This window comes from Seriola aureovittata, chromosome 18 (genome assembly GCF_021018895.1).
Source record: "Seriola aureovittata isolate HTS-2021-v1 ecotype China chromosome 18, ASM2101889v1, whole genome shotgun sequence".
In the NCBI taxonomy this organism is placed as follows: Eukaryota; Metazoa; Chordata; class Actinopteri; order Carangiformes; family Carangidae; genus Seriola; species Seriola aureovittata.
Window position 1 is genome coordinate 22,597,501 of NC_079381.1, and position 26,344 is coordinate 22,623,844.

General features: G+C 44.3%; 1 protein-coding gene across 3 annotated transcripts in view; it reads left to right on the plus strand.

Annotated features, from left to right (window-relative positions):
- Positions 1-26,344, plus strand: part of ttc28 (tetratricopeptide repeat domain 28) — a 108,360-nt gene that overhangs the window by 37,726 nt on the left and 44,290 nt on the right. For all 3 annotated transcript variants that reach the window (XM_056403631.1, XM_056403632.1, XM_056403633.1), the window contains one exon: positions 22,309-22,456. In XM_056403631.1, coding sequence (XP_056259606.1) covers positions 22,309-22,456 — 148 coding nt within the window. The remainder of the gene's footprint in view (positions 1-22,308; positions 22,457-26,344) is intronic.

The window sequence follows — 26,344 nt, forward strand, 5'->3', positions numbered from 1 at the left end:
ACAGTTGTTGCGAGGATGAATATTTATAAGAGCTCATGTTGAAGCAGCGTTGGGGGTGCTTTTATTTTGAAGCCTCAAAATGGAGACACATGCACATTTTATTTTCTTATGGAAAGAAGAGAGAATCACAATGGTATTTAATGATAAGATGCCATAAAATCAATATTCCCTTTCTGCTCATCGCAGTGTGCCACAAATTAGAGCCGATGCTCGTGCGCAGAAAAACACACACTCGTGCAGACGCCTTTTTACACACACAATTTGCTTGTGCGAGCTCGAGCTTCTGGGTCGTCTTATCTGAAGAATGAAATGAAAGGAAAATCAGAACAGAAGCAGAGAAACATAACAGGACTAGAGAGAGAGAGAAGGCTTGGTGTGAAAGTCTCTAGAAGTCAGGGAAAAAGAAAAGAAAAGAAAAAAGAAATAAAATGTAGGAATATGGAAAAAATATGAAGAATATGTAAAACGCCGACGCTCAGGGATCTTATCACCCTGGCTGATCTGTGAATGTGTCCAGCCACGGGACCAATTTGAACCTGAACTAAAATCTGTCGCTGTTATCTTAACGCAGGGAGAGGAGGAGTGAGAGAGGGATGAAAGAGTGGCGAGGTGAAAGGAGGCGGAGTGGGTTCGCTGTATCTGCCTTAATGATTTTCCTTATGAATACAGCTGGCAACACGAAGCGTGCCATTAGATGGCCTCAATTACATTTTCATATACTCTGGAGTTTCTTCTCTAATGAGCAGGTGTGCGATGCATGCTCATATTTGTCCTCATTAGTACCTGATTTATGACTATTTATCCCTCCTTGACCCATATAGTCTTAATCCAACATGGAAATATCAGTGAATATTATGGATGTAGGTGGTTTGTTCCAAACTTAGTTGTTTAAGACTCTCTTAAAGCTGCACTAATCAATATTTTCAAACTAACAATGGGGTTAAATAAGTTTGTGTAACGTGAAAGATCAAACCCAACAGATTATAACGATCACCCCTCACTGAAGAGTTTTAGCATCTTTCAGCTCATTGTTTCGCTTCTCTGGCGACAACGTGACGTTTCGGTTCAGTTTATGTTCGTGTTCTTCTCATTCGCGGCATTAAATCCACTTAAAAGGAAACGTAATGAGGATGTTTTTAAGGGATGAGGCCTGGTAACCTGGAAACTTGTGTCTTTATGTTTATGTACGCATGCAAAACAAGTCAAAACATGTCTGCTAAATGTTCACAGTATTTCTGCTCGGCTTGAGTGTGATTAACATTTATCACGGTACTCGGTACCACTCGGTTCAGGTTAGGAAAAGATCGAGGTGTTTGGTGACTCGAGTCGTTTAACGTGTCAACATTTAACAGAAACCATGAACCCTGGTCTCCGCTGTCAGAGTCCAGCTGCCTCGTTACGACGCTGTCAGACTGCCGTAGAGAGAACGCGGCGCTCACGAGAACGCTGATTGTTTCTACATAATCCTGGCAGCAATTACATTTCCCTCAAAACTTATTAGACACAACAAACGAGCGGTGACATCATTTCTAGGAGACGGGGTTGGGTGAGGAAGATGTTGATGTTATATGGTGGTTGAGATTTGAGAGAGCTCTGACTGGGCTGATATTTGTGTGTGAGCCTTAGGACATATGTGTGAAGTGTGTTATATCTGTTTATACTTGGAGCTGATCCAGAGGTGTATTAGATATTAGTTTCATCAGCATGTTGTTTCAGGGGAGTTATACGTGTTGGTTTCTGGGGCTCAGCAGCAGAACTGTAGGTTCACTCCCTGGTTTTATTTTTTCAGTGAATGAAATGAGAAATTTCTTTGTGTTTTTCTCTCCCTCTCTCTCTCTCTCTCTCTCTCCCTCTCTCTCTCTCTCTCTGAGGCATTGCTATTTACCCGGCAGGAGTTCAAGAAACATTTCATATTCTATTCTAGTCGGTCAGATTGGCAATGCACTGGGTGTAATGTGTTTACTTACAATGCAGCTAAGCCGCTTAAAGCTACACTCCTGCCTCTGATTTAAGACTTACCCTCCATCTAAAGCCCCTCTTTGCACGAGGGCTCAGTCAGACACATTGTTTGAATGTGTCCACCAAATAATCACCACATTCTTCTGTAATCCAGAGGAAAGATGCTCTGCAGGCTACGAGTCTGGAGGTGTTGTTTGAGTGTCATTATGTTGCACCGTATGATGATGAAAACCCAGAGGACATTTTCCTCTTCACGACACTCCCTTCATGTTCCAGGGAGTTTGCAGCTATTTAAAACACGACTGTGATCCCATTTAACACTTTGGACTCGATTAAGAATACAGACATAAAAAGTCTCCCTCTTGTCCTCAGTCAAGCCGGAGAGAGCAACACATTTCACACACATGCTCTTGGAAACAGCACAACGTACTCTTTCCAGTGACAGTCCTTCGTTTCTCTTCACTTAATAAACTACAGAAGCACATTTCATTCATTAGCGATGTCTGCAGTCGACCGTGTACGGAGTGTTTCCTGCTCTTCGGTCACCGTTTCCTGGTGCAGCTTCTGCAGAATGTAAACACTATTACATGTGGAGGAGAATTGAGGCTCAGGTGTAATTTAATGGAGCCGAGTCGTGGCAAACTGTGGGTACATGCATTACGGCCTCACCTGCAGAGCGCACAGCAGATGGATCATCACACTGACCTGTGGTAAACACAACCAGGGTCAGTCTGCTCCCTCTAACCAAACCATGTCTCCCTCGCTTTCTCTGATCCCTCTCCGCTGAGTTGAAGCCGTGTTTAGTTTCTGCTGTTGCTGTTTCACATTAAAAGCTCTCCACAGGTGAACGGGCGCGAGGCCTTTATTGTCAAGCAGCTGCTCAGATCAGAAGAGTGGCTAAGGCTCCGAATGTCCCATCAACATGGTTTTCAGATCCCTGAGACACTGACCGTCTCTTCTGTTCATTCACATACAGACGTTTACAGTGTGTGGACGTCCTGGGGAAAACTGTCACCTGTACAGAAACTAAATCACATGACCGGAGTAACAACTATTAGATTTATTATGCAGAGGATCTGTCTCTGTGCTGCGTGCTGTTTTTAAACGTGGAATATAACGAGGAGTTGTTGGTGTCCACTTCAGGCCCTTAACTCTTATATTTATCTCTGTGATATTTAATGCAGACTGGTGACGGTCGTCTCGATGGACGCCTGGTGACTGGAACTGAAATGTGAATGTGAAGTTTGCGTTCGGTGATGGAGAGAGCGGCTTCTCTCTGCTCCTTCTCAATTTTAGAAGCAGAAAATGGTTTTGCATAAAGGAATTCCCTCAGTGCTGACCAAGCCTACTCTCTCTCTCTCTCTCTCTCTCTCTCTCTCTCTCTCTCTCTCTCTCTCTCTCTCCCTCCCTCGCCGCCTCCCCCTGAGCCGCAGTGCATCTTGGGGCTGAGAGGACAACGCTCCACCAGGAGCTCGTCATGTTGATGGAGCTGCACAGCTCCAGTATCCTCAGGGCATTTTTTAATTCTCACTCTCTCTCTCTCTTTCTCTTTCTTCTTGATCTACCTCTCCATTTATTTCACGCCTATCATCACGACTGTTCGTAGAGATACCGTCTCTTACTGAACCCTAATCTGTCCCAAGGACGATGATGATGATGATGATGTTGGACTCTTTCTTTCTCTCCTCAACCTCTCTTCTCGTTTCTGCTGCTCCTCCCTTCATCCTTTCATCACTCTCTGGAGAGAAGGAGGAGGAGGAGGATAAAATAGTTTTTCTTTTATGTAAGCTGAATATAGACAAGAGGAGGACCATGCGTGACTGCACTCTCTCACATCACCTCCACCATTACAACTCCTCCTCCTCTTCCTCTTCCTCCTACTCCTCTTCCTCCTCCTCCTCCTCCTCGTCTGCTCGGTGTGTTCTCTTGCCTTTTCGTCTTCACGTTCGTCTTTTAACCCCGTTTGAATGAGATATCGCTGTCACACATCACCACGCAGCCTCTGCTGTACTTTACACCCACTGAACCAGAACAGATGTGCGGTAACATCAGCCTGGTCTCACTTCATCTGTCTGTAATGACTCACTCTATCTGTGGATGTGTTTAAAACCTGTTTCTGCCGGGCTTCCTTCGAGCGGCAGAGCAGTTTCTGCTTTCATTGAGAGAAAAAACACCACCACACAAGACTGTTTTTAAAAAGTGATGCAGCTCTTTGTGATCATTAGGTGGGAACCTTTTTTTATTTTTTCCTTTAACCCAGAAAATTGCCTCATCAGCGTGCCCCTGGTCACAGTGAATAAATGTGACTCTTGTACCTGTGCTGCTCGTGTCCCCGAACAGCCTCAGGTGGGGGAATACTTGTATTCATGCGTATGTGTGAGCAGCTTAGTGTTGTACTCGATGTTTGGTGCCTCATAGGAAAACAAATGGGATTTAAGCAGTCGGGGGCAGAGAGAAGAGCGAGAGCATGCACTCCTTTGTTATTAAATGTTTTATTTAAATGAGCTGTGTGGCGCTGGAGTTAAAGATAAGACGCAGTCATTACTCTGTCGGTGCGACACACCTAAAGGCTCCTGCCCAGTGTTTTGTGTTCGTGTTGTTTGAGCTTCACCTTCACGATTATCTGCGCTGGATTTTTTTTTTTTGACCTTGGATTTGGACTTGTTGGATTTCTGTCGTCCCTTGTAAAAATTTTGGAGATGTGCACTCCGGTTAGAGCGACATCAGTCGCAGCAAAGAGCAACAACTTTCCAAAAAGTTTGAATTGTACCAGAAATCATCTCAAACACTTTGTCTTGCAGCCGGACACAAAAACAAAATGAGTGTGAATGTAACTACACTGACAGAACACAGTGGGCTGAGAGGTTCAATACAGCGTCGGGACGAATTACATTGCACCTTGTTGTCATAAAACTTATTGTAAGTTCAACTTTTTTTCACAGGACGGCCCAGAATGCTTTGGGTTCCTTGTTGAAACGACGCCATGCTAGAGTCCGTCCGAACAAAGTCTTACCTGCTCTATTCGTGCGTTAATGCGGGTTCATGTACATTCACACGAAGACGAGGCTCCAGAAAATAACATGTTGTGGCGAACAGTCGCTGTGCAGCTGCTGCTGTGCACGTTGCTACAGAAGCTGCGGCGATTCAGACGGAAACTACTTCCTGTGTTTGAGATGGTTTCTGTTAAAGCTGTTTTCACCGTGTGTTATTCACGCAAATCTGTTTGTGAAGTCTGATTTTTACACGCCGGCTGTACAGATGTTAGATGTAGCTAGTTAGCAGGGTACGTGTGTGTGTGTGTGTGTGTGTGTGTGTGTGTGTGTAAGCTCAGTCTTTAACGGATCTCAAACCTCAACAGGAGCTCCAGTGTTTTTCTCCTCTTTTCCTCCAGTGTCTCTACTTTTCTTCTTCTTCTTCTTCTTCTTCTTCTTCTTCTTCTTCTCTGAGAGTTTATGAAGTGGAGTTGCGGCGCCGCAGGATAAACACAAATTTTCAGCTACGGCTGCGTCTTTGTCTCAGTCTGGCGTCGCCTCGAGCGTCTGTTTGTGTGGAGTCACGTCTCATCATTAACTTCTCTGAAATCTCTACATCAGAGACAAAGTGTTATCAGACCTGATCATATTACAGACAGTAATTACAATGGACAGTTGCTCCCACCTTCTCCGTCATCCTCTCCTGTGTGTCTGTACTTTATCTTCTCCATCGTTCACTTTGCCTTACATGTGTTTCCAAGCCATCGCTCCTCTGTTTGCCCGACACACACACACCCACACACACACACACACACACACACACACACACACACACACACTGAACACAAAGAACATGGCTGATTGAGGCCGAGTGAGCACATCTCCAGATGTACGCGCAGATTCAAAGACTGGACGTCTGATCACAAAGAGACACTGGAGAGGCGCCAACAGTCAAGGTCTCTGTTACCTGATGGAGTGAGAGGGAGAAAGTGACTGTGCTAAAAGGGGGGAGGGAGGGAGAGAGGGAGGGAGGTAGCAGAGGAGAAGGTGAAAGAGGGAGACGGAGGGGAAAGACTGGTCTGTTCTGTGATGGGAGAAACAGGCACAGTGTGTGTGTGTGTGTGTGTGTGTGTGTGTGTGTGTGTGTGTGTGTGTGTGTGTGTGTGTGTGTGTGTGTTTAGGAGTTGAACCTATTTATAGTGAGGCGATCATACCTGCTTCAAGTCTCAGTGGAGCTGACCCAACAGTGGAGGGACACCACTATTCCTGTGTGTGTGTGTGTGTGTGTGTGTGTGTGTGAGTGTGTGTGTGTGTGTGTGTGTTCTGACCTGATCCACACTAAATTACTGTTTCAACCTCTGAAAACAGCTTTCTGATTGTTGAAAAGCAGCTGTGTAGAAACAGATTTTTATCAACCCTGACGTCGGCTGAAGTTTCAGATTCTGATTGTTTTTGGTTTTTTTCCGTCTCTGAAAATCGCGTCTCGCTGAAAAACAAACGAGGCTTTTGAAGCAGACGACGAAACGTTAATGTGACAGTTTGTTTCTTTGGGGCCTTTGAAACTTCAGTGTTAAACTTTATAATTGCATTTTTTAACTTTTCAAATCAAACTTAAAATGTTTCCAGTGAATGATTTTTTCAGATCAATGAAAACTGTTGAAGTCAGAAACATTCACGGTGACGTGTCGTTACAGGTGTGTGTGTGTACCTGTGGGATTTAAAGCTTTTTCCATGTGTTTTTTTTTTTTGCCATTTTGGGCACAAACACGAAACAGACGCATCATCACCTCTCCAGTCGTTATAGCAACCTTGTTTGCAGTTGACACTTTATTTTTAGAGCTTGTTTTGCTGCAAACATCCTCATCACATCAGTGAGCTCGTCACTAGGAGCGACTCTTTACACATTACATATCGTCACTTGAGCCAGTTAGTGTAAAAGCATTGATTATAGCAGCTTTAATAATTTAATATCACTGCAACAAGCATCAGACAATAGTAATAACTTTTATTTATTTAGTGTAATATCTAATGTAGCATCAAAAGGCTTACCAGTTGATTTGAGAGTGAGATCAGGTGTTATTTCCCACCTGTAGCCACGCCCAGCAGTGATGTAATAGTGTACCTCACTGCAGCAAGGTGAGAGGTCACCGGAGGTCACGGGATGTTGAGTTATTCTTTAATGCCCATGAAATATAATAATTAATATAAGTGTCTAAATCAGCTTCTTTGATTATTGTTTATTAAGAAGTTTAGTGCCTTAAAATCTGATCAATCAGGATTGTGTGGTTGTGGATTGATCACAGTTGATCGCCAGTTGCCCGGCAGCAAAAGTAAACAACTTACCAAACCCGTGAGAAAAGCTCAGACAAAAACACAAATCCAGAAATAATCTCATGTGAAATTTAAAAAAAGAAAATACTGTCTGAACTTTGTGTTCATGTTGGAAACCGTCACTTGTCGTGAGAATCTGACTCAGTGTTCAGCGCCAAGTCACAGAAAAGGTTGTAAACACCCGATTTTAAAATGTTGGATTGCGGTGGAGTGATATCACGCGTGTGTGAATCAGTTTCTTCTGAGGTACAGTCATTTCACAAGCAGCTGTTACTCCAGGTTTTTTTTTTTCGTTGTAGTAATCTGTATTGAGTCATCATTTGCTGCAGTTTGACTCACAGTTAACCGGAGAGCAAAGCGGGAGCGGCGGAGGAGAGGAGGAATGTTGATGCTGTTAATAATTCAGATTAAAAAAGCTATTGAAAATATGACGTATTTACATAAAACGCAGACAGGTTTCAAAACAGAATCACACTCTCCTCTTCTGGTCTTGCAGCTACAGTCGTGTGTGTGTGTGTGTGTGTACAGGATGTTGTGTGTGTTGCTGCCTGCTGTATTCATTGCTGCGGCTTAGCGAGGCAGTGGGGAGGTGCAAATGTCACGCTGTCTGAAAAAGCTAAGCCAACTGACTGTGGAAGGTCTCCGGAGGACTGGGAGGAGGGAAGGCGGACTGGAAGCCACTTCAGAATATGAAAGTGCTGAGTGAAAGGTGGAAAACATCACAAATCTCTCCGTACGATGAGTGCTCGCTAAGACTTTCTGCCTCCTTCTCCCTGCCGTGCACACACACACACACACACACACACACACACACACACACCATCTATTGCCTATAATCACATTCCAGAGCGTTTCTTCTGCTAAATTGAATTGTAATTGGCAGACAATGGGCGTGACATCACAATTCACTGGCTGGCTCATATAGAAGCAGCTCGTCTAAATTGAGACTAAAGTGGGCCATGCTTACTGATGAGACCAGAGAGTTAATGAAAGAATGAAGGGGGGGGGGGGGGGGGGAGCAGGGCACAGGGCACATATAGGAAACATGGAGGCAGAGAGGAGAAAGGGAAGTGTACTATCGGTGTCATTAATAATTATTGTGTGACAACAGCAGCAGGATGTGCACTTCTTCACCAGATGCACGGCCGTACCTGAGCGATCTCCTGCAGAATAATGGAGCTTTTATTAGAGGAACAGAATGTAAATAGTGTTTGGATTACCTGAATCCATCTCCCCTTTTGTCTTTTTCTGTGTATTTTTCTCTCTCTTTCTCTCTCCCTATTTGTCGTTGTGGGTTGCGCCTGTATTGTTTTTATGACACATTAAGTTGTGCGTCGTGCTCATGATACAAATTTGTTCATTTGCTCAAACACTTAAGACTTTTCTGATCAAACTTTTCATCTCTCTTATTATCAGCAAAGATTAATGCAGAATAATTTCAGTGTGCTTCGCATTTTAATCTTTTTTGCGAGTTAAAATGAAAACATCATCATCGGCAGATAAAATCAGCTGCAGCTAATTAACATGATATCCATAGAGGCGGAAATAAAGCGTTTGGCTTTTATTTGGTTAATTTGCTCAGTGCCGGTGTCTGTCAGGGAAAGTGTCAGTGCTACTGACGCTAAGGCCACATTAAGGTCAGAGACAGATCGTCCCATCGTCACCCTGCAGAATTATCAATAGCCGATGTGATGTAAACAAGTGTGTCCAGCTCTTTCTCTGATTCCCTGAGTGATGACAGCGAGATAATAAATACATTTTATGGCCATTATAAAACTAAATTGTCATCACAAATAAAGCATGAATTATTTACATTTAATAATGAGAACATTCACGATAATCACTCTAAGCCATCAGGGGAAGGAGAAACAGCTGTTCAGTGACATTCAGCTGGTCGGAGTGTGTGTGTGTGTGTGTGTGTGTGTGTGTATCGATGTTGTCAGTTATATGTGGTTGTATATGTGAAACTATGGCATGGCAAACTAAATTTAATATGAATTTAATACTACAAATAAGGATAATAATAATTACTTATAATAAAAAATACATTAATGGAATAACAAATATCACCTTGTCATTGCCAAAGGTGTGAGCTATCGGCGACGGCTCTGTCGATCACCCAGTTTTATAACCATCACTTTTGCTACGTTTGCATCCTTTAGCGAGATCCTAAAACAGAGACTTTTGGGAAACTCTGCTGCCCCCGTTTCAGTTTGAAAAGTCTGTTAGACTGTGCAGCTTTTACCAAATGCTAACATCAGCATGCTAACATGCTAACAATGACGATGCTAACAAGTAAAAGTAAGTATAGTCGCTGTTATATACTAATTAGCACCAAACATTTAGTGCTGGTATGTAGTAAGTGAGTAGGGGACAAAATTAAAATTTGAAATGTTGATGGCTCCAGATGAAAGTTAAATTAATTCGTAATTCTTCCTGAGGAGAACACGAATATGTTTCATGGCCATCCAACTAATAGTTGTTGAAATATTTTATTCAAATGTCAACGTTTGCATTCAGATGGAGGATGTTTCAGACACGCAGTATAACAAAAAAATAAAAACCACAAGGTTGAAATACTGATCAAAACACAGCTTCCTCATGAGGGGGGAAAGACTGAGGGAAATGAGAGCGATTCATGATCAAGAGGAGCGCCGGGGATTCAAAGGCTCGGTTAATAATGAAATCTTTTGCTGCTTCACCATCAAAACCGACTGATAGTACGAGTTTCCACAGCTTCCTGTTCAAAATGAGGTTTTGTTGCCTCATCAGTCGCAGCCTCAGTGTTTTTCTCCTAAAGGTTAGAGAGAGAGGGGTTTTATGAGAGGATGTGCGGAGGAGAGAGAAAAATGTGTGAGAAAGAAGGAAATGTCAAACGAGAGAAAGCATCTGCAAAAGAATGCAGACTCCAGCTTTGTCGGCGTCATGTGAGAGACTGTGCGAGCTGACAGGTCTGTAAAGGTTTTGTCACCTTTTCAAAAGCCATTAATACCCTCTGTAACCAGGTTTACTCCGTCCTCACATACATATTATGTCCCATTTTTCCATTAAAATGGCAAAGAAGAAGCCTGTCATCACGCCTGTCAAGCTTCCCATTCTCACATGGCACATATGCAGTTTGAGACGATAACTGCGGCAGATAAACCACCAAAAGTCTTTGAAAATGTACTTGATTTTATACAGAAGAGAACAGATAATCAAAGGCAGCTATTTAATCGAGCTATGTGTCAGTTTTGCTATCGCTACATAGCCAGTGTTAGCATTATCAGCTGTCACCAGTCTCGCCAAGAGCTGCTTCAGCCATCATTGTGTTTACATTACAAGAGGTCACGACCTGCTTCTCCCCTGAGCAGTGTCACTTCCTCATGGCAGAGTGGACGTTACGGTGACTCGGTATCGGAAAAGTGACAATGCAGTCAGACCGGGCTGGAGCTAGCTGGTTAGCATGCTAACTTCTGCAGAATAAAATAATCAAGAGGGTTGCTTTCCGCTGCCTGAGACAGCTCCTGGTGAATAAAAGAGTGAAGTTTGATGCTAAACTCGTAAAGTTTCTTCTAGATGCTAATGCTAGATGCTAACGTTAGCTATGTTTCCAAAAGTCACAAATAGCTCCTTTAAGCTAACGTAGCTTTGTTAGTTCTTCTGACCTTTTAATGTTTCCAGCTGACTTGTTTTAAAACTCTAAGGTTTTTAACTCCTTGATAGCCATATAAACGATATTGTGCTAAAAGAGTGAAGCTAACAGGTCCCAAGTCTTTTTAAAGAAGACATAGAAATAAAGACACAGCACTGGCTGCTTAGCTTACACAAGAGAAAAGGCCTTTTTAAGACGAGGACTAAACGGTGTGTTTGGTAAATGTAATACTGCTTCGGGTGATGTTAGCTGGCGTTGCTGCAGTTTAAAATGTAGCTGTGCTAAACTGTGATAGCATCCAGAAAACCGCCTTCAAATCCTGTTGGAACATACAGTGGGTGTCCTGGTTTTACTGTAACCTGAAAGCTCATAAACTAATTTAGCTGGTTCTAGTTTTAGAAATCTCTTTATTTAATGAGTATCTGTGTCACTACACCCCCACCTCGACATGTGGAGAATGCAAAGCTTGACAGACCTGCTGTGCGTAGTAATCACTGAGCTGTGATTTGACAATCACCGGGGTTTAACGGACGGTCAATTGGAAATAAAAAGTATGTATTTCTGCATTAATGCCCTTCCGCTAACATCTGCTGTATTCTACGCTGATAATCCTTTTAACTGGATTAGTCAGGCTGAATAAAAGAGCTGTCAATGAATCAATTACACTGGAGGAAAAACACACATGCACGATGGGAGCACAGGAAAATAAAATCTGTTTATCTGTATCAGGGCGAGCGAAGCTGCTGGAAACAGGAACGTGCTCCCAGGTAACAAGGACGTTGAAAGACCAAACGCACGACAGATTAATGACTAAATGCTGCGTGTGCGTGGCCGCTGCTTCATCACAACCTGTGAGCCCGATCGGGCCGGATCTGAAACAGAGAGAGGGTCTAATTAGCTTTTGTAGGGAATCATTGGAGTGTGCTCTCTCCTTGCCCTGATTCACTGTGAGTGGGAACTGCCTTCCCCTGTGTAATCACTGGTCTCAGTTTGCTCCGCCGTCTCTCTTCCCTCCCGTCCTCCACCTCTCTCCTCGTCTCTCCCTGGATGATTTGGCTCTAATTAAGACGGCGCGCCGCCGAGAGGGAGATGGAGGGGGTGTTGACCCTGCTCGCCGCTTCGGCGTTAGAGGTTTAACAGTAAAGGAGGAGAAGGAAGCCGAGGTGTAAAAGTACGGGGGATAAAAACAAACGAAGCACCAGGGCTGCGTGATTATCGTCAGAATCAGGATTTTATCCGCTCAGATTTGAGATAATGATTTTCTCCCTTTTAGATACACCTTTGTTTTTAAATGAAAAACATGTTTATCACAAACCCGTCTTCTTTCAGACTGTTAGAGGACACACTAGTTTATTTTGAATAGCTAAAATGCCGCTGCAGGGGACACTAGATTTAAGAAGACATTAAATTAAGTTAAAAACTAACAGGTGTTAAACCCTTAAGAGATTCATAATTGAAATTTTGATGTTTATAAAGGATGAAATAACTATGTGGAGTGTGAAAGAGCTTTCTTAAAGTGATGAACGTACAGAATTATCACCTGACTGCAGCTTTTTACCACCTGCAGCTCATTGTTTTGAGCAGCCAGACAGTTTTGAACAGAGCGACACATTTAGCAGCTGAATAGCCAGAAGTTTCCCTCAGGAGCCGGAGGAGACCAAAAACAGAGCTAAAAGAGAGGAAATATTAAACTTACACTCAGCAGGTGGACACAAACGCCACAACACATGAAGTTCAACACGTCACCTTCGCAGCATGAGTTGAAGAAGGAATTCATATCGTTTATCTTGTGAAGGCGAAGAGGGAGAGAGCATTTGTTCCTCCTCACCATCACTGTGTTTGTGTATTTCTGACACTTTCTTATTATTTTTAAAAGCTTTTTTCTTTTACTTTATTTGTTGACGCACCTTGGAGGGAAAAATGATGTGCACTACATTCAAGCGGTGAATCTCCTCGCTAATACAACCATGACAGAAATGTCATCACATAAAAATGAGGCATGAACCGGGATTGGGAGCTCAATAATAACCCGAGTGTTTATTGCTAATAAGCACAGGGTGTCATTTTATATTACAGCTGCAAAATAGTCTGCAGATTAATTATTTCAGTAAATATTTCAATCAAAAATATTCCGGTTTCAGCCTCTGAAATATGAAGATTTCCTGCTTTTCTTTATTTTCTATCATCGTACACTGAATATCTTTTGAAACAGGGTTTGATTTGTAGTCGCAGACTTAATTTATATCAACCTATATTCCTCTAATTTTTCTCCTCTGTCTCCACGTGAACCGGTCTATCAGTCTTACCCCCCCCCACCCCCCCTCCTCTTTTCCCAGCAGGTACTCCTACTCCCTTGTGGTCAGAGGTCACATAGGCAATCAAACGATCACAAGCACATGCACGCACACACACACACACAGCAGCAGCCGGTTGAGTGACAGCCTAATTACCCAGTGTAAGAGAAGCAGACCCCTCTGCTGTACTGCAGTTAACAGGATCAGAAGGCCACTTGTCCTCCTCTTCTCCCCGCGTCCCCTTTATGCATATTTTTCTCGTATGTGCCGCAGTGCGAGTGTGTTTATGTGTTTGTGTGTGTGTGTGTGTGTGTGTGTGTGTGTGTGTGTGTGTGTGTGTGTGTGTAGTATAGAGAGAAGTAGATGGTCCCAAAGATGGCCGAAGATAAGTGTATTCACATACATGAAAGGGTCGAGGGAATGACTCAGGATCTGGGTCTACAGATAAAGTAGAGCAGAGAGCGAAGAAAAGGGAATTGCTTTTGGTCAGCTGGGGAATAAACCCTGTGCGTAGAGGTTAACTAGGTCTACTTGTGTGTGTGTGTGTGTTGTGTGTGTGTGTGTGTGTGTGTGTGTGTGTGTGTGTGTGACAGAGAAAATGCTTTCTTTAATTTAGGGCTCTCGGTTTCGGAGTAATTCAGTGTGTACGCCAAGGTTAAATGTCTGCACCGACGTCCCGCTCAGGTTATCCACACAGACTTGCGGCGTGATAAAATGCGCTCGGAGCAAAACAACACTCGCGGTGTGTTTGTATTTTCAAGATGGAAATCGCGTTGACTACAAGCCGATGGAGAGCCACGGCTGGAAGCGGAGGACGGTGTGTTTGAACAGCTGCGGTGAAGTGAAGGTCTGAGTTCTTTAAGAGGAGATAAAGAGAGAACGATGCGTCAGCTGGCCCTTTACATCGACCTCCACACATCACATTTCAAAGGGAGACTGAAAACCTCTCTTACACTTGTGACTTACACTCAAACACAGTCACGTTGTGTACTTTCGTCCTCTGTGCTTGACCGAAATAGAGAATGACCCCACAGTGAGTTTGTTTTCCAAAGTAAGTCACGCTCATTCATTAAATAGCATCCACAGAGAAGACACAGCAACATTATTGTGTATCCAGCCGCACAGTAGCTGTAAACGCTAGCTCTTATTTAGTCTCCACCAACTCCTGAAAAAAGGATCTGCTTCTGTTGGAGCTAAACAGACAGATATTTTTCCCAGCATCACTTTGTTTGTGTCTGGAAACCTTGTTGTCTGAATCATACAGTAAAACCCCGGCTAACACTCGCTAACATCTGGCTTTTGTTGGCAGTGGAAAAGGGCACGATCTGCGTTCACTCCCGGGTCGAATGAATCTTCTGTAGACGCTGGTATTTATCATCTCAGAGCACAAACACTGTCCAGCGTGGTGCTGTTAAACCAGAAGCACCGCAGCTACTCTGCGCTCAGGGATGAAAGAGTGAAGCGGCAGAACTGGAATAACTTTTAAAAAACACAATCAGCAACCGAAGCGTCTCAACGGGAGGCTCAGACACTGACATGAGTCTGTACAGCTCACTCTCTCTCCCCTGTGTGTGTGTGTGTGTGTGTGTGTGTGTGTGTGTGTGTGTGTGTGTGTGTGTGTGTGTGTGTGTGTGTGTATGCTCTGTAACTGCATGTGATGACATTGCTCCGTTGCTGTTGTGTGTGTCCTCTCAGGCAAACTCTGCAGGGTGTGTAAAAGGAGTCAAACACCTTTTTTTAGCAGGTTTACACACGTTTTCAAAACCTCCTCATACCTGCTGATTTTGGTGTAACGTGTGCAGGTCATAAAACCAAAACAGTTAGCTAAAAGGGGCTAGAAATGGGGATAAATAGCCAACCTGACTCTGTCTATCAGCACCTTTAAAGCTCATTAAGAAGTTAAATCTCTACAAAAACCTCATGTGTAAAAATGACAAGTTGCTGTTTTACTGGAACTTATCTGCTGGACTGGAGTTTATTTCAGTGTATTTCATCAGGGGATCAAAACAGTAATAAACAAATTAATGATCTGTTATTTTTAGATCAATAAAAAAATCAACCTAATAAACCAAATTTTCTAATGATATTATAACCAGTATTTTCCTCGGGGGGGGGAGGGGGGGGGGCAGAGGGTGTAAAGCTTTGTTGGAATTACACCCTGACAACTGTTTCATGTGCGAACACTGGTAACATTACTGTAAAGCGCTGCCGCTCTGCCCCGTCGTGTCCGGTGAACGCTGAATACAGTTAATGGCCCGTGTTGTTCAACTAATGCAGGCGGAGCTCAGCTTTACGCTGCGGCGCTGCTGTGGTCTGGTTACCGCAGACAGACGGCAACGCCTGATCTGTTGGCTCCAGATAAATCCTGTGGTCCCTCAACATACGATGGCTTGGGGGGTGGTGGTGGGGGGGCTCAGGGATGACCCTGCATATGGTACACACACTTTAGATGCACTGACATCAATACAGACCCAGGAAAGCACATGCAGAAGAGACGCACCCTCATCTCTGTCCTTGATTAGTGAAACTCGAGGCCTTGAACGCACCTCGGCCTCTGCAGTGTTTCCAGTCGTCTGAGTTAAACACACACCGCGATACACAGACTTGTGAAGCTATTAGCCCCGGCTCTGCACGTCTGTGTGAGAGAGAGCCCACAGCTGGTCGTGTAACATCTTTATTGGTCCCACTGGAAACACTGGTTATGGCCACTCCAACTCAATTATTGCATCTTAGCTAGTGTCCCAGTGAGACAATGATAAATATTCATGCAGATTAACCGGGGAACAGTTGGTGTGTGTGTGTGTGTGTGTGTGTGTGTGTGTGTGTCCTTGTTCTACTCTACTTGTGGGGTCCAGCAGTTTGAGACTTGGTTTAAGGTTCAGGTGAGAGACACATGACTTAATGTAAACAAACAGCAAAAATACAAAGACCTCTCCTCAAACTGATTAACAGTATTATATTTAAAAAAAATAGCTACTAGAAAACACATTATTTACTTTTTTCCTCTCTCATTAATCATCTCTGGACCCCTGAGCTTCACCTCGTGACCCTTTGGAGGGGCCCGACCTCTAGGTTGGGAACCACTGGACCAAACTATCAAACTGTATATAGAGCAGTTAAAGCAGCTCCACCTGGAGCAGCTACAACAGTAAAATGCTGCTGGAGCTTTGATGCATCAGTGTTAACGATCTAATGATGTCAGATATACAAGTACTCGGTCACAGGGGATGTTTTCCTGTTTAACGAGTACTTTTACTCTCGATACTTTAAGTACAGTTTTCTGATAATACAAAACATTTTTACGTTCTTCTGTTGGTGTTTTCGCTCGAGCGAAGCGTGTTAAAGTGTGTCGTCCGCCGCTCAGTGCCTCTCTGCACACGTGGTCGCGCTGAATCAGTTGCCTCCCGGTCTTTATCACCCACGCTTCACCGTTTCCTCCTGCGTATCCACTCAGTTCGACAGGTTCAAATGAGGTTTTTTTATTTTAACGAACGGCCTGAGCGCCTGTTTGGTTCTGATTTGTGTTGGATGATGTGTTTCCAGTTTTCTGTGAGGATGCTTGCTCAGCAGCATTATGTCTGCGCCACAGTGCTTTACAGGCCGACGGGTCTATTAGAAGAACCTGTTTGAATCACGTTGCCCCGCGAGATGAAGGGTGGGGGGGGGGGGGCTGTTAATTCCCAGACTGTGAGTAAGTGTGCACGCTGCTGTAGAGGGTCTGCTGGTTTGGATTCACTGGGTTTGATCAAACTTTACGCTGATAATAAAGCACGTTAAATTCTACAAAGAGGCATCCTCACAATACAGATTGCTGTTTTTAATGACTCCCTCAGACCCTCTCGGGCTCTTAAATAATGATCTCACCCTCCGAGGTTTACAGCAAACAGCTCACCGCTCACACAGCGTGTCGTTATATCACCAACTGTGGGGTAAGTGGGGCATCGACTTGGCAGAATGAAGCCTCCGTTTCTCAGCAGCCTCTCCGACCCCCCGACGTTCAACGCAGGCGATCGTCCCTCCGCTGGTAGATCTTTAAAGGAAAAGTCCAGTTCTTTACAGTTTTTTTTTTTGTAGTTTTGGAAACTGAACTTTATAAAAAAAAATAATGTTTGTTTATATGCTAATAGGCTGATGCTAAAGCTAACAGGTCCCAGGCTGGAAGTCTTAATTAATGATGCGTGTAGAAAACATGGAAATAAACAAACAGCGTTGTTCTCACAGAGTAGATGTAGTTAGATCTGGTATTATATTACAGTTATGTAAATCTTACTCATTCATACATTAACCTGTTTACATGTTATTATAGAAGAAAAACACATGCAACACTGAAGTTAGATTTGTGCTTTACTGTCCCAGTATTCAAACTCTTTACAATAGAAAAGAATAAGTTAACATTGTTAACTTTAATGATAGAGTTAACAATGTTTTGGCTAATGTTGGCTGGAGTGTAAATAATTAATTTTATTATTGACTTTATGTGTATGTTGAATAGTTTATTAGAGGTGGACTGTTTATATTTGCTATTATTCTGGTTTTAAGTGCTAGAATTATATAATATATAATAATAAACTTAATTTATATTGTGCTTTTTTCAACAAAGTTACAAAGTGCTTCACAGAAAGAAAAAAGGGGAATTAGAAAAACAAACGCATCATAAAACAGACGTTAAGTTACATGAAAATACTGATTGTATCATGGGAGAATAAAACACAACAACAAACCAAACATTCATAAAAGCTTTCCAGTAAAAGATTGTTTTAAGATATGTTTTATCAACACTAAAGATGAGTCCTGTCTGATCTCAGGTGGATATATTTCTCATCTGCAAACCAGGCTTTTTACTTTGTAATTCAACATCAGGTCTGTAAAGGACCAGACTGAGATGTAACCTGATAACAGTCTCCGTCAAAACGAACAGACATTGTTGAAACAGCCACAACATGGAGCTTAATAATAGACCTGTTGTGATTGGACAAATGAACGAACCGCTGTGACTGTGATGTGTGAGCACACGGACCTCTCTGACATCTCAGTTTGTGCACCAGAGTAATTATGATCGGGCTAAACTTTTGACTTGTGTGTAACTTGCCTAATTGTGTTTCATGCCCTCGCCTTGTCTTTTAAGCAGTGTTGTGATTTTCCCAGATCGTACACCAATTAAATCAGGAAGGTTCTAAAACCGACAGAAACGACGGCCAAGACTAAAATAAGACCCCGGATATAATGAATTGGACGATCCCTGCGAATCAGTCGTGAACGATTCCAACCAGATCTGGCTCCTAAAGGAAGAAATGTGTGACGCTTCGCTCTGAACACACTGATATTCATTTGGCGATTATTATGATTCTGGAGACGGTTCGCTGTTTATTGTTTGCTGTGTTTGTTGGCTCCAGTCTGCCAGGTGTGTCAGGGAGCTCCTCTCCCTCCTCCTCCTCTAATAAATAACCAGAGGCCACGTCTCCGTCTTCCACGTCCTCTAAACCGCGCGAAGACGGCGTCGCCGCAATCAACCCGCCGAAATAATAATAAGGTTCAATCCACTTTGTCTCCGGGTGAAACGGGAGTGAAGGTTTCATCCGTGCGTTTTGAGGCAGATTCTCTGATTTGCTAAGACATCAATCTCCATCACGTCTGGTTTGTGTGATCCACTCTCTCTATCTCTCTCTCTCTCTCTCTCTCTCTCTCTCTGTCTCCCTCTCTCTCTCTCCCGCCACTTGTGTTGCCATCTGTTCTCGATTAATGTGAGTTACGAGCAGTAATTGAAGCATCTGTTCATCCGGTGTGCATCCTTTGCTCTGACACACCAACGTATACACCTCTCTCTCTCTCTCTCTCTCTCTCTCTCTCTCTCTCTCTCTCTCTCTCTCTCTCTCTCTCTGTGCCAGTATGTCTCTCTCTCAAACGCCGGACATTCATGTTCCTCAGAGGATGAATCCTAATGTCTTGGTCGTCCTCTGACTTCACCTCTCACTTCCACATCTGAGAAATACTCCGTGTGGACTTTCATGGCTGACGTGATACGTCAGTGACGCTTTGAGGGAACTTCTTCAAATTTGGCACAAACGTTCATTTGGACTCGAGGATGAACTGATTAGAATTTGGTGGTCAAAGGTCAAAGTTCAAGGTCACAGTGACCTTGAGAAAAACATATATGCTAATTATGACACAGTTGAACTCGGTAAGGATAAAGTGATGACATTTTATATCCAAAAGGTCAAAGGTCAAACTTCACTGTGACATCATAATGTTCAAAAAAAATCACCTTTGATTATCATTCAGCGCTGTAACACAGGAAGGAGATTGCGACCATGTTTCCTGTAACGTGGCCGGTTGGCGGCGGCGTAAAACCACGAGGCGGTGACTCTAGTTCCTCCTACTGGACAGTGTTTTTTTGTTTTTTTACAGCTGTTTCTCTGAAAACATCTGCCTGCTGCGGCTGTAAACAACGCTCGGCTGAGAATGAAGCAGAAGCTGCAGATTCAGTGGATGATTCTCTGCAGGTTCATCACGATGACTGATGCCTTTTCCACCGTCACATTGTTTACACATTGTCAACTCACAAATCGCTGTTATAAAAATATAAATATATATATTTATATTTTTATAAAAATATAAATTACAGTGGCTTCATTTCTCCACAGGCCGAGTCCCCAGAACTCCCAGGGCTCCTACTCATGTTGTTAGAGAGAATAAATACACACAAATACTGTAGGTACAATCACACACACACACACACACACACACACACACACACACACACACAGGCAGGATTAGTCTGGGCCCTTTTATTGATCGCTTCACGTTACCTGACACACACCTGTCAGGTAACGTTGACGAGAGCTCGCCTGGGAATCGCAGTTAAAATACCTGCAAACCAGACGAGCCAGACGCGACACCCGGCGGTCGGCGAGGAGACGCTTTAATCTGAGAAGATTTCTCTGAGATGCTCCAGAACGCCGCTGAGAGTCACACAGAGGAAGGAAAACAAGAGACAGAGTGTGTGTGTGTGTGTGTGTGTGTGTGTGTGTGTGTGTGTGTGTGTGTGTGTGTGTGTGTGTGTGTGTGTGTGTGTGTGTGTGTGTGTGTGTCTGGACCGTACCTCCTGTATGTGCTTAGCAGGGCAGCGTAGCCAGACTGAGCTAATAGGCAGGATGTGTGTGAGCGGGAGGCTGGAGGTGGTGGTGGAGGCAGACTCTTCCTGCTGTCACTTTCTGTCTGGCTCTGGCATGTTTACAGCCCTGACACACACACACACACACTTACCTGCACACATCTATACACACACACAGGACTCAGCCTCACCTATTGTGCTGTACGTTCACACACACACACACACGGTCGTGCAGCGATAATAGCTGCTGTTCTATGATTATAACTCTTCCTGCTCTGGTATCATCGTCCTCATCAGACTGAAATTATCCTCCAATCAAGGTAAGAGCAGATTGTTGTCGAGAGCGGGACACGCGCGCTGAAATGAGAAACGCTGCAGCAGCCAAATCAGTGTGACGGTGACAGATTTGAGCGGCCGTGCTAAGTAGAGGTAGGCGGACAGGTGGGGCGTCCATATGTCGCCCCAGCTACCAGCCCAGCTCCTCGTCCCAGTCCAGGCCTGCTGCTCTCCCCTCCAGTCTGGATGAGGGTCAGAGGGCAGGCTGCTGTCTCTCTCTCCTCAGCATGGACACTTGGCATCAGCCTCCAGAGCTAAAACAGAATCGCCGTCACATATTTCAGCCCATAAAGTGTCAAAATTAGTGATAAATCCAGTTTATCCCCCCCATGATGCTAAAGGATAAGCAGTGTGGCTAATGAATGAATGAATGAATGATGAATGAATGAACATCACAAGACGGATTTCACCACATGCTTGTTTCCTTCTCACAGAGACGATTTTAAACATATTTTCTTTTTAACTCGCCTGAACCTGACATTTTCTGCATTGATTCACTGTCTTGCCTCTCAGTGTTTGTAGAAACAGATTTGAAGATCGTATTGATTGTTGTTGAGGCTCTTTGTGGCCTCGCTCTCTGCTGAGTTGATGAGAAGTAGTTTGAAACCAGAGAGGACGGAGCGTGTGCAGTCACAACACACTTTCAGAGTTGATCCTGTTTACGTTACTGAAATCCTCCCTGTGCTTTTTATCATATGAGCCACTTCGTTAGATCCATTTTATAATTAGCTGATTTTAATGTGCAGCCTTGCTTGAAGCTCTTTGCACTCTGGGTTGTGAAATTGCTCCGTAAATAAAGATTATTATATGTTATATTATCATCGTAGCGTTGACTGATTCCAGGCTTCTTCTTTCTGTTTTTGTGACGTGTGTTTTAAGGGTTCTGGCTCCAGCTGTAATTACAGACCATTTATCCCACTTTGTGTTAATCAACAGTGAAGTGACACCGCGCCCCGTCCACATTCTGCAGCAACAACCAACACGCCGGCGACTACAGGCTTAATGCATTAGATTAGCCGTGACCCCGCCGCTCCCGCCGTTTTCAATGAAGCTGTCTGAGGACGAGGGCAGGACAAAGACGGTGTGGGTGCACAAAGTGGCAGGCGGGACAGGAGCTGCCATGTAATCTAATTCCTCTCCTCTTTGTCTTCATCCATTCACTGTCACGACAGATTATTCTTAACGGGGGGGGGGGGGGTGATGAATGAGAAAGAAAAAGGGGAGAAATGAAGGGGAAGAGAGAGAGAGACAAGACAATTAGGTTACAGTCTGGTCGGCAGTGTGTGTGTGTGCGTGTGTGTGTGTGCGTGTGTGTGTGTGTCTTCTGCTCGATCCTCTTCACGAATTTGATGTCATGATTCATTGTCTTTAATCTTGCTGTGACATGCACGAGGGGTCCTAATGAAGTGTGCACTGTGTGTGTGTGCGTGTGTGTGTGTGTGTGTGTGTGTGTGTGTGTGTGTGTGTGTGTGTGCGTGTGTGTGTGTGAACACATGCTGTATAAGTGCTCTGCAGGTGTGACTCACACTCGAGTGCAATGGCCTTCTAATGTTTTCAGTTGTGTGGCTTTCACCTCCTCCAGTTTGTTATTAACCAATAACAGATGCTTGTGAATCCGGGGGAAATGTCGAACCTCCAGCAGCTCATGTCCCGTTCTTCCTCTCCCCGCAGGCCTACTTTCGTCAGGGGGTTGCACTGCAGTACCTGGGTCGACATGCCGACGCCCTGGCAGCGTTCGCCTCCGGCCTCGCCCAGGACCCCAAGAGTCTCCAGCTGCTTGTCGGCATGGTGGAGGCTGCCATGAAATCGCCGCTCAGAGGTGAGCACACCTGTCCGACAACCCCACACCCCGCACGGCAAACACGAGGCAGATTAATACAGACGGAGACAGTCACACAAATGAACGACCTCAGCAACAAACCAGAAGTTTGTGTTTGAGAGTTGAAGGGGAGGAGAGTGAGCGGAAAACTGTCAAGTTACCACTTTGCTTTTGTTGTTTTATTCAGTAACCCTCCTCTGGGACTCGGCTGTGAAAAAGTAGAAATATTCGTCTGATGATTCAGACCTCACACAGAAATGAATGCACGTGTGATGTGAGAAGGAGGGAGATGAGAGGAGAGAGACACAGAAAGAAAAGGGAGATGTAGAAAATGAATAAAACAAGCAAGTCAGATGAAACAGGAAGAGAAACGCATAAAAGCTGAAACTGAAAATAATGTGCGTGTGACGGAGCGTGAGGGAGATCTCCCTTCAGTCGTCATCAGCGTCTTGATTTCTTAATTAAAGGTCTCACGTCCACCTCCGCCTGAATCCTGAGACCAGCTCAGCCCACTGCCAGCGTGGCGCCAAAACTCACATCTACCGCTGAGTAGAAAGAGTCGTGCTGGTGTCTGACACACTGACAGAGAGTTTGGACATGGATCATCCGTAAGTTCCCAGGGACAGGTCGCTATAAACCAGGTGGAGAGTCTGGGCCGCTCTCTGTCCTCAGGCTCAACACACGGGTTTGGAGATGAGGTCTGAAAAAACACACACATGGAAAACATAGCATCAAATCACACCAGAAGTTCAATATTACAATATTTTTATAATAGGAATCAAACGACAAAGTGAAGACAAGGTGACAGTGTTCAGGAGTCTCTGGTAGTGAATTAGTGTGTAGTAGTGTAGTGATCAGCTGAAATGTTGTGGTTCACTGTCAGAGCGTCACTGACCGAGCGACTGAGCGAGGTACAGATATTTAAAGATTATTACTGCTGTGTTACAGGAGCCGTGTTCATCAGCATGAATTAGCTTCTCGGTGAGTTCACGATGAAATATTAAAAGGTAGATTCTGGTGTGTAATCGATCCGTCTGCCCCACAGTTCACGGTGCGCTCTTCATGCGCAGGTCTCCACAGCGCGGAGATGAGGGGAGAGAGCACATACAATCGAGAATGGTTTCCAGGCTGGAGTTGGCACGGGATTATGTTTTTGCCCTTCAGCTGTATCAGAATGAGAGCGGGGCGTCTCGGGAATAGCCTTCCACTTGGCAAGCCGCAGCAAATGTCCGTGCACGTGGAATTTTGCATCTGCTCTCACACTGGAGAGCAAAATCTGGCCCAGTATTCGCAGCGTTTCCCTTTGAGGCAGAGAGAGCGCGTTGATCCAGAAGTGAAGACGAGCCGTGGCTGACCAGACGAGCTGCTTCTTCTAAAGCGTTTTTACAAACAGCAGAGAAAAGGAATCAGTGTCGAGTTTAAACCAGTACTTCAGATCAGGTATCGGTGGCAGCAGCTGCGACTTACAGCGTGTAACACAGTGCAACCTGCCTGAACCAGAGCAGGTCTGATGCTCTGAGCGCCATGTGATTCAGATCAGTGTGACACGTGCAAAACTTTCCAGGTGCAAATGAGACCGGTTGCAGGTTCATCTCATTTTGCATAAAGTGCAAGTTAATTATGAGCTGAAGTCGGGCTGTTTTGACACGTGTTGTACAAAAGAAACAGGAGAAGGAGAGTCGTGCTGCTGAACTGGGAATATTGGGCCTGGAACGTCGCGCCGGAGGAAAGATGGATGTGAGGGGAATGTTTGTTCGACGGTCTGTTGTTGTCAAGTCAACGAAACATCAGTGTGGCAGATTCTTGGTAAAAATCTTCGTCTCTCTCCTTGAAACAGAAACTGCAGCTCCGCTTTTCCCAGACATTACATTTCAGACAGTTTCCTCTGCTGCTGTGATAAATCAGGTGTGGCAGCTATTGTGTGTGTGTGTGTGTGTGTTTGGTTTGCTAAACAGCGGCCACTGTGGCCAAAGCTAATGGCAGATTATAAGTTGTAGCGTCACAGTGACACAAGCGTAGAAAAACAAGATTAACTAACACAGCCACATCTTTTTAAAGTTAGGCTGCAGCAGCAAAAAAAACTCAGAGTGTGTTGAACTGAGCGAGGCTGCGTTTTATTGCTCATTAATTCAACTCATGTGTAAAAGTGACTTATTTCTTCCTTCAAAAGTTACAGAGCGACTTTAAAATATGTCTTGCATGAGCCCTAACTCAGAAGTTTCAGCTGTGTCACTTTTCTTCCACTTTAAATGCCAAAGCCTCAGTGCTGCAAATCCCCCCCAAAAATATCCCCCATAGTGTGTTGGAGAGCTGGAGGCCGTCCCGTGTAAAAGAGCAGCTGGAGTCTTTCCACCTTCACTTTCCTCCTCAGTTATCGCAGCGTACAGAACTTGCATTCAGATTTGCTCCCACTTTAACTAAAGGGCCGTCACTGCCAGCTGAATCTGTGGGAACACCGGACTTGATTCAAGGTCCCATCTTATATAAAGTGAAGTGAAGTTTCCATGTGTTGATTGATTATAGATCAGGTCCAGGTTCTATATTAATACTGTGAAAGTATCAACGCCTCAGTCCACAGAGAAATGCACACAGCCTGTATTCAGAAACTGAGCCTTAAAACCAGCCGTCAGGGCTTCTGGAACTTTGTGATGTCACAACAAAGCAGTCACCAAGCCCCGCCCACCTGGACCCACCATCCAAACCTTGCAGGATTTGGTTTCTCTGAGTGTTTTACCTGAAATCTGCTTTATTTTTATTGGATCGCTCAGAAAACAGTCAGCCAATCAGAAGAGAGGCTCAGAGCCTCCTCTCTTCTGATTGGCTCACAGACCTGTTGTTACTAGAGCTCCAGAGAGAAGCCTGAGAGAGGAGATGTAAAACTACACTGAGATGGTTTTTGGTTCTTTAAAACCACAAATATATCTTCTTCTGGATCAACACTTCAAAATCAAACACTGGAGAAATGTAAGATACGGGAGCTTTAATGTGGAGATGCGGCTCAGTGACTCCAGCCTGGAGACACTGGGTGTGCACGGTGTAAAACCTGACAGGCTGTAAGTCAGCATGATGCTACAGTAGCACAGCAGAGGGCAGCGAGGCAGTAAGGGACCGTTTAACTTCAGACTCGTGGTCCTTCTGTCACACAGACAGCGTGGTGCTCACCGCCATGAAAAACAACCTCCAGTATCTCTGCCAGTGTTTTTCTCGTAGATCGGTTTTGACTGTAATTATTACATAAATCAGTGACTTATGATTTGTGAGCGATGAATTTATGTTGCAAGCAATTCACAAAAGCATCTGCAGCAGAGCTGGTGGTTTTGTATGAGCACTTGGATGCTGTCGTTAAATTAGCTCCCTGTTGGAGACGGTTGTGGTCGGTGGCGGTCTCCTCTCTCGTACAAGTAAAACAAATGTGGTGAATTGGTTGTTGAGAGTGAATGTTTTTCAAAATGTCCAATAAAATCAGAATATGAAGATAACAGTGGCGGACATGCACGAAGCAGTCAGTAAATTGCTTAAACAGCAGACAGACAGAAAAACACGAGCCGCGTATTTGTACATGTCTTGAGTGTTTGGCTTTAAACTCACTATTCAACACAGATTCCACTTCGGCCTGAATCGGAAAACGTAGCTGCAGAGAAGGTGAAATCCAGCGGTCAGAGCTCTGTACCCCCCCCCACCACCCCCCCAGGACCTCACATTAGCACTAATTCTCCCTCCAATCACCCAGAAATGATTTACCGATGGTGCAACAACAGCATGCTCCGTCTCCATACCAACAGGTTTCCCTGGGAGCAGCATTGTAAGTTATTATACGGTTTTAGATCAGGATCACGGCTGCAGTTGTTTTCCATTATGTCGAGTTAAGCAATAATGCCTGGCATGAAA